This window comes from Corapipo altera, unplaced genomic scaffold (genome assembly GCF_003945725.1).
Source record: "Corapipo altera isolate COAL_440 unplaced genomic scaffold, ASM394572v1 24b, whole genome shotgun sequence".
In the NCBI taxonomy this organism is placed as follows: domain Eukaryota; kingdom Metazoa; phylum Chordata; class Aves; order Passeriformes; family Pipridae; genus Corapipo; species Corapipo altera.
This window is the reverse complement of record NW_020884888.1, coordinates 12,174,447-12,183,448: the sequence shown is the minus strand read 5'-3', so window position 1 is coordinate 12,183,448 and position 9,002 is coordinate 12,174,447. Positions and strand designations below refer to the sequence as shown.

Here is a 9,002-nt window from a genome sequence, read left to right as displayed (position 1 = left end):
ATCAGAGCATGAGGGTTCAAAGGACCTAATGCATTAAAAGCAGACTACTAATAAGGATAAATAGTTTGCCAGAATCTGTGGCAAGAAAAATGCAAAATCATTACCTGGACAGAAAAAGGGAAGAGAAGCCCAGGAAATAGAAATGACAAGATCAATGCTGCTGCACTTAATCTTTGTGTCTGAAGAGATTATATATCCCTCTGTCAGCCATGTCCCACTGGCAAACCGATGTTGACAGAAAAAATTCTTATTATCCCAGCTACTACTGAGTTCTTATTATTTTCCCTTCCCACCACTTTTCTACTTTTCTCCAGCAGATACTCATTAAGACTTACCAAGTACATCTCCAATCCGTAATTCCTAACCCTACATCACTGTCTATTAAAAACAGTTCAGTTCCCCTTCTCACAGTTCACAGATTTATAGAAGTTCCTTCCAAAGACTTATTTTTTAAAATTTTCAATTAGAGTCAGTACTGATGTTTCAGAGTCCTCTCAGAGGGTTAACAGAACGCAAAAAAAAAACAAAAACAAAACCAAAAACAAACCACCAATCTTTGATGAAGTTGAAAACTAGACAAATATTTTGAAAGTAATATAGAAACTACAGGAAGAGATTACAGTTATATGGAAAGTTAAGGTATCCCAAAGAATCAGTCAGTTGATCTCCTCTTAAGAATACTGTTGGGAACTATCTCCAGCTCCTTTGCTTTCTCACTATCAAGGGATCAAATCCACAACTACAAAAGCAACAGCTATGCTCATCACTCCCTCTAGAAACACATCACCAATGTTTGAGGGTGTCCATCCACCTTCCAAGCTCATTCTGAAGTTGCTCAGCATGAACTATTTTAAAGTAGATGATCACAGTGTACATCAAAGAATGGGATATGGTCAAGTATTACTTCATCCATGAAATTTCAAAAGAAAAAAATGTACAGAAGAGTGACTGGTCTCCAAAGTTTATTAAAAATCAAAGAATAGAAAACTTTACATAAAAATATGTCAATTTTAGCTTCCACATAGTTGTCCACACAAAAAATTTAAACATTATTTTTTAAACCTGTAGCACATAACCACAGTGATAGCCAGGCCAATTTATTTGGTTCACCATGACTGAAGTGTTACATGATACCACTTTTCAAATGAGTTTTGCTTTAAAAATGGATGCTAGTATAAGACACCAACTAAAGCCTTCGAAGGCTCTTTAATGTAGTTATGGTCAATATTGCTAGTGTGTGAAGACTAAGCAGTACAGGCTCATGTAACAGCCCTTAGATATTATTTATGAATCAGCTCACAATTTTTAGAACTTTTTTATTTTTTTAATTGTGATGAGTCTGGAGCATTAAGACAAACTTTTTGCAAACAGATATGCACTACTCTACTTTGGAATGTTGCCCTCTCTCCCCTCAAGGACCTGTTTGTGTTCAACAGATTCAGTAATAACATGAACTACTGCTTCAAAGGTATACAGCATATTAAAAAGCTTCATGCTTGACACCTCATTTCAATATTCAGATAGCAGTTTTAAAACCTTCTATACTGCGTACAGACATAGATGTCCTGTTAACAGGACTCTTCAGCTTCCTCTGCTAGTGGACTTACATAACTTATCTGTAGTTTTCTGTATAGCTTAAGAACTCTCACTAAAAAAAAGGGAAGTCAGAGGGCATGAGATGTGACCTACTCCCAGGACAACTGTGGTGCTTTAAAAACTCAGGGTTAGGCAGGATGTACATTTTTAAAAAGTTAAAGACAGTGTTCGTCATGGCAATACACACTTGCATAGTATACCTGTATGCATCTGTAAGTTAAGTGCCAGCCACTCATCCTGTGTACAACACTGGGCTGTGCTCTCCTGCAACACATTAAAAGATACTTCTTGTAATGCTTAGAGCAGCTGAAGTACTTTTTATATATTTGCTCTTAACAGAACTAATGCATCTGCATACAGATTCCTTAATGGAATCAACATATTTCCTTTCTCCACATTCCTTAAGCCGGGTATCTCTGTTTAATAATGTTGTTTCAACCCAAACATTAACAGGTTACGTTATGAAAATTCATCAAAGCGTGTAGTTCACAGCTTTTTAATTTCATATCAGGACTTGAACCAACCTTTTTCCCATCCCCTCTCACAGGTTTTACTTCTGGTACTACAAATGCTGGATTTGTTGTCTATTTAAAGGAATAAAATTAAAACTCATTGGTCAGAGCAAGACAACTGATAGAGGCCAGACAATGAGCTAAAAACACAGGGTCAAAATGCTTTGGAGCTTAATACCTTCTTAAAACTGTAAGCCAAATCGCACTTTCATTGTGAATCAAGAAGCCTCAAATATTACCAAATGTCATGTTTGTAACACTGCTCAGACAACCTGCCAAAACTATGAACCCAACTTAGATAATGCAACCTGGGAAAGGATCTGTAACTTAAAAAACCTCTTCCCCTTAAATATAACTTATGTGACAATATGAAATTAAGTTAAAAATTCCAAGTTATTGCACAAATCATACTTCCAATAGTTACAGAGCAAAAAATTCTGAACTTTGAAAGAAAAACAGGAGAGCAGCAAATTTACTTTTATGAATTCCCAGCTTGATTTGCTGCAATAAAAAAAAAAAAATTCCAAGGGGCTGAAGTTTCCTTCACTTCCAAAATAAAAGAAAACAGAACCCACAAAGGAACAGATGTAGCCACAGCAAAAAAGCTACAGCATTTGTAAATGTCCTTGCAGTTCTATTGTCAGAGCTGCTTCGGCACTGAATGAACCACTGTGGGAAGGCAGAAAACAAACTTCCACATTTATAAGGCTTCACAGATAAGCACAACTACTTCTTGAAGATGGATTGAACCACCACACAAAGAAACATGCAAAGAAGTCAGCTGCAGATATTTGGCAACACCAATAAAACGATGTGCTGGACGCTGGTCTCCATCCCCCAAGTCGAGTGGCACTCACTCAGTTTGTCTGAACAGGGAAGGTCATTTTGGCATCTGCCATTATCTGCTCAGACTAATAGGCAAACTGTCTCTGTGTTTTTTTCTTCTCCATATATTACGATTGTACTGGTGATGTCCTCGGTTACCAACTGGTTGCCTCATGCCTCCACTACTGACAGGGCTGTAGCTGTTGCCTTGGTTATGATTTCCTTTCATGGAAAACTTCATTCCACTGTGCTGCTAAAAAGAAAAAGAGAAAAAAAAAAGAAAGGCACTCAGTTTAGGCATACAAACAAAAAATGAAGCACACATTACCAGCTGTATTTCCTCAACACACAAGTCATTTCCACCGAATACCACTTGAAGCAACTGGTCTTTCCATACTTGTCTAATTTTAGCTGTGCAAGTCTGTGGCAGGAAATCTGCAGTATATGAGAAAACTGTGGTTTAAACATGTTTCAAAATGGCTTTTTGTAGTCTCTTTGTTAACTCATGTTTTCTTCTTCCTGACACCCCCTGTGAAGGACTATTGTCTCCCATGCAGGAATGTCCTGGGAAGATGTCCTGAGGTGTTCTCATTGGCCCCTTTTAACCCTTCCTATTGGTTGTTAACCCCTTCCTGCAACCTGTAATTGGTTACTCTGTGAATCCTCCTAAGCCTATAAATGTAACCCCCCCAACAATAAACTCTCTCTTGCCTCCTCTCTGCGCCCTGTGTGCTGTCTCTGTGGCTGCCATGGGACCACGTGGGGAGGGGAGAGCACCTCTCTCCTCCAGGTTCAGGACCTGAAGAAACCCCTGGCGCTGGAGTCTACCTCCCCCATCCACTCAAGTCGTCGGAAATGGTTCCTCAGATGGAAATGGAACTAGAACTGGGTCACCCCACACCATGGGGGGAAAGAGATCCAGACAAGTCCAATGGCACTAACAGCTTATTAAGTGTTTTCTGAAGTAAATGTCCTGCAAATGAAACGGTTCAGATTTCAAAGCATCCTTAAAACCCTTGGATTTCAGTATGAAATACACTCACTGTGCATCACCCTTATAAAACCAGAGAACTTTCATATTAAATACTAATTGTGGCAGAGGAGTCTCTTTTAGAGGATCTTAGCATGAGCATGACCATGACCAAGTGAGACACTCAGCAAGAGTTTCAGAGATATCATGGACAAATGTAAGGGCCTTATCACATGATCCACGTAAAGCACAAGTCTGCTCTACCCATAATTCACTCAGCAACACATAAACTAGGTACAGCATGTAAGGAGCTTGTAAATCCTACTGGTCTGATCACAGGGCTACAAAGACCCTAGATCATATCTCACATGCTGACCAAGGCAAAATAATTAAATGATCAGAAACATGGCATGACACTTTCTTTATGGGATCTCCAACAACCTGGAACAGAAACTGCCTAAAAGGTCTAGTAGCAGCCTGAGAAAATCTACCAAATATAAGGTACTACAGACATCTCTGTTGACTGCTTAATGGCATACAGTAAGTTGGCTTAATATGTACGTACTTAAAATAGATACAAGAGTTTCAAAAGACGAAGCTGAAACAGATTTCCTAAATACTGATAACATCAAAGCAAGCTCCTTTCCTGACATCTGATAGCAATAACTTAGGACAGACAACTGACTACTTGTAACAAAAGCTAACTAACCAGAAGTGGTTAAGCAGGAACACAAAGTAAACATTTGAGGCAACTGCTTAGAATACTAAAGTAGCTGCAGATATTTCATTATCTGTATTTCCAAATAAGTTTAGAGTAGAAAGGAGAACACCAAGCCATCATTAGAACTGTGTGTACAAAACAGAAACAGTTATTGAAAGCCTAATTCCATAAGCAACATTTTACTGTCAAATTATAATTAGAAGAGACACTGAGGATCCAGAAAAACTGCTGAAGATTAGTGTTGAGGAATAACTACAGTTAACTGCAGGGTGGCAAAAATCCCTTAAACTGTTATTTAATTTGTACAGTGTGTGTTACATCAATCCAATCAACCTTCAATATGCAACTTCTAGACTCCCAAGACAGACATGCAAGTGCTACCCTCAGACTACCAGAAGTAAAATAATTAAAGGACAAATTAGAAGAAGGAAACACAAGCTACGAATTTCTCATTCATAGGAGATACAACTTCCCAAACCTTATTTATTGACATATGTTGTGAAAATATCTACTAGGAGGTATTCATGAAAATCAACAACATGAAACTAAAAAAAATTTAGAATGTCTTATATTTTTGGCAAGTAGTTCTTCAAGCAAACACATCATCTTGTCCCATTCTTGCACTAAGTATTTTAGTTCAGTAAGTGTACATCTGACTTAATTATATATAAGCATTTACTGTAAATAAGGTCAAAATACAGCAAAAATGATCCCTCCTTCAACAGTTAAAACCCTAAAAGCAGACAGTCATTACAGTTACTTTCAACTATATGCTGAAAAATAGACTAAAACTTTAGTTTTGCTACTGTACAACCAGAACAAAACTTGGAACAGGGAGCACACAAATCAGCAGCAAACCTATCCATCCTCTTCAGCTTGAAAGGTAAAAAATCTGGCAACTTCAGTTTGAGGATTCAGCAAAAAATCTGGAGGCAGAAAGGGAGGTGATCACTCACAAGACGAGACATGCACCACGGCAAGTATGTCAATTAAGGCTATCTACCCATGTCCAAAAGAAGTCATATCCCTCATCTGTTCAAAAGGTAAACAAACTTCCAAAGAGCAATTAATAATTTAGCGAGAACATGAACTTTAGCTAGTGATGAAGCATTCTGCATTGTTTTTTAGGCCATCAAGATAAAGACTGTCAAACTATCAGAGCAGAATCTGAATCCATCTCTTTTATGACACATCAGCTGAGAGCAAGTGCATAAGGAAGTTAGCTCCGGGACTTCTTCAGTCAGAGATGATGCCTTTATGTTTACTAGTTCTCAACTGAATATTATTTGCCAGTTTGCTCAGATTTTTGAAACCATAAGAGTTTAGCATCCTGTGTCCTGTGCTATGGCATTTCACGGCTTAAATCAGCATCATATTTAATTTGAACCAGATTAGATGATTTTTCAGTTCTTGGAGTAATTGATTTCTTGTCATTCTGCTCTCTACCTTTTTCTTATACTGCTGATGACTACACAGACCTCCATCATACCTCCTCTTTTTCTTCTCCAGGTTGAAGAATCATTCTTTCTTTACACAGAAGCAATTCCATGTGTTTGACCACTATTAACATCCTTCCCTATTTTGCTTCCATCTGTATTTTAACTTTCCTCTGATGTAAGAGGCAAAATTAAACTCACTGTGATGGATGTACATGGATTTTTACACAATGTTTTAATTTCTATTCTTTGTTCTGAAACATGTCTGAAGTTTGGCTTGACACTCAATTCTCAGTAAGAAATCAAGAGAGCATTATCAAAGCAGTGTTGTGCAAAAGCGTAAAGATCTCATCTTTGTAAGAAACTGTCAGCCCAGGGTCTACCACTCTCTACAAAGTTTATAGTATTTCCTGATGCATCACCTTGAAAGGTCCTTCTGCCTCCCTTCTCAGCTAGCCCTTAAGGAGCCAAAAAACTTTGCCACTGCCTTTCAGACATCAGGTAGCACAAACTCATTCAGGGCTTTCCCAGTGAACTCCATTTACTACAAATATTGAATCCTTGTTTCTCATCTTCCAATTAGTTCATTGTTTAGACGGGGACACATCATTCACTTAGCTGCTTTCAGGATCTTTGGTAAAAAAATTATTTCATGTCTTTTGGAAATCTCAAAAGGCTGTCTAAAACATCTTTCTGTTGTGCACACAATTCTAGACATTCCCATGCTCAGGAGTCACACAATCATTGAGAGATGGCATCTCTGTAAGCAGATGAGATCAGATAATCCAAAGAGAAAGCCCTTCATCTGAAATATAACAGAGAAATCTGCAGTTTAGAGGTTTTGACTTCTTTGGATCTATTTCTCTTGATAGAATTATCTCCTCTCCCATCACAGGGCTATCGATTTAACAACTGAATGATAGAATTCAATTGGTTTTCAGCTGTGTTGAGTAAGCTGCTAGATCTGAAAGGAAAACTAACAAACTTGCATTTAAGCCAAGCCTAGGGGTGGGAGTGAGGTGAAATTCTGTATCACATACCAGGATAAAAAGTTTTCCAATTAAAACAAACAAACAAACAAAACCCCCCACAAAAACAAACAAAAAACCCACCAAAACCAAAACCACAACAAAAAACCCACCAACATAAAAAGATATAAACAAATAGCCCAGAGCTTAACAGAAAACAGAAAAAACTGAACACACACATCCCACTCCTCTAAAAAAACCAAAAAAGCCTCAGAAAACCCCTAAGAAAAGGATGTTCCTAGCCTTTACTCCAACCAACAGAAATCTGGTTGAAATGGAAATACCAAGTAATTATTTGCCAAGGAAAACAAAATGTTATTCTTAATTACCAGCAAATTTACTATACAAAACCTCTGATATTCAAAGAGTGTCATTATTCAAAACAAAAATTTAGCCAAAAAGAAGTCACCTAGTCTTTGAAATAAGTAGCATAACAGAGTTGAAGTCTAAACATAAACAGGGCTTCTGAACTGTTTTGGTCTTTAGGGGTTTTTTTGCCTGACAGCATCTCTAACAAAAGCAGAGAAATATTGGCAATAAAGTATCTGTACTCTTAACTTTTAAAGAGGCTATATATAGTGCTCAAAAATAAATGGTAAGTATTTACAAAGCTAAAGGAAAAGTTTAGAAAAGGCATGACAGTTTGGAAAGATCACTTATTTACTATTTTGTTGATAAGACCACAGGATTAGTGGCCAGAACTGAAACTAATCTGCAGTTGATCAGAAGTGTAATCAAACTCATATACCTCAAAATCATTTCATGTGAAATACCATAGTATTCAGAACTACTTTAATGTACCATTAACATTTCAGTATCCCCTTAAATAACTTAACATACATCCTCAAAATATTTCACAGTTATTTTCAGTATTTCCAAATTTTCTATTTTAAGCTTGTAGCAAAAAACCAATCCTAAACCAACATAAACAAAAAAACCCTGACAAGATAAAGAACCCTTTTTTTAAGGATTTATCTTTCCTACTTTCTGAGCAAAACAACATCTGGAAATACACTAAAAAAATTAACTTCTTGTTCTTTATGAAATAAATTCATTGTTTTGCAGACAAACAGTGGACAATGACCTAACCAACATTTTAGTCAATATGCATGAACAATAAGCCAAGTATTAGGCAATGGTCCAACCAAGCCTCATTACTTTAGATTAGTTAACAGGATTCTATAAGACATTTGCATCAGCTACCGGAGTGTACTCTTAACTGACAAGCAAAAGCAAAATAAGTTCTTACAGAAGTTGTATAGTACTGGCAATCTGGAGAAATAAGGCCCAAAGCACTGCAAATATCAAAGACACCTCCTCTCTTTTGGGTACCTACTGGCTACTTTCAACTACAACTGACAAGATCTTGAGTCCTGAATAGATATATAAAACCCCCAAACCCCCTTCTGTTCCCCTTAAAAAGGGAAAACAGCATCTTATGGAGCCAGCCATGAGAGAAGTAAAAAAGAAAAAATCACAGTGGAGACTAAAAAGAGCTCAAAAGCAAGAAAAGTTTTAGATGTTTCTAATCTTCCAACACAAGAGAACTCGAAAAATTAAAGCTGCAAGGGAGAAGGTTATATCAATCCTTCATATCTTATTTCACTTTGTTACAGACTACTGGTAGAGCTACCACACAACAGGAAGTATTTGGTTCTCTTCACCTTTCACAACAGGTTAGGCAATACTAGTATGAGCAGGTCAAAGATAAAATAGTATTTCAGAGACTGGAGGGCCTAGTCCAAGAATGACAGTAGAGACTACCATTACCATCTCAGCAAATACTGAACCATATTACACTAAAGAAAGTAAAATGACATGCAAAATAAATACCCTTTTTGATCTTGTCACCAGTCAAGTTTTAAAAGTGAGGGGCGAGAGTGAAAACAATGCTACCAGAAGACAGAACTCAAA

General features: G+C 37.2%; 1 protein-coding gene across 5 annotated transcripts in view; it reads right to left on the bottom strand.

The window, feature by feature from the left end:
• Positions 1–945: 945 nt before the first annotated feature.
• The window catches only part of TENT4A (terminal nucleotidyltransferase 4A), a 59,954-nt gene continuing 51,897 nt past the window's right edge, over positions 946–9,002 (bottom strand). For 3 of the 5 annotated variants that reach the window (XM_027643956.1, XM_027643960.1, XM_027643958.1), the window contains one exon: positions 946–3,186. In XM_027643956.1, the coding sequence (XP_027499757.1) occupies positions 3,007–3,186 (180 nt within the window). In that variant the 3' untranslated portion in view covers positions 946–3,006. The remainder of the gene's footprint in view (positions 3,187–9,002) is intronic. The other 2 variants (XM_027643957.1, XM_027643959.1) reach the window with 1 other exon arrangement.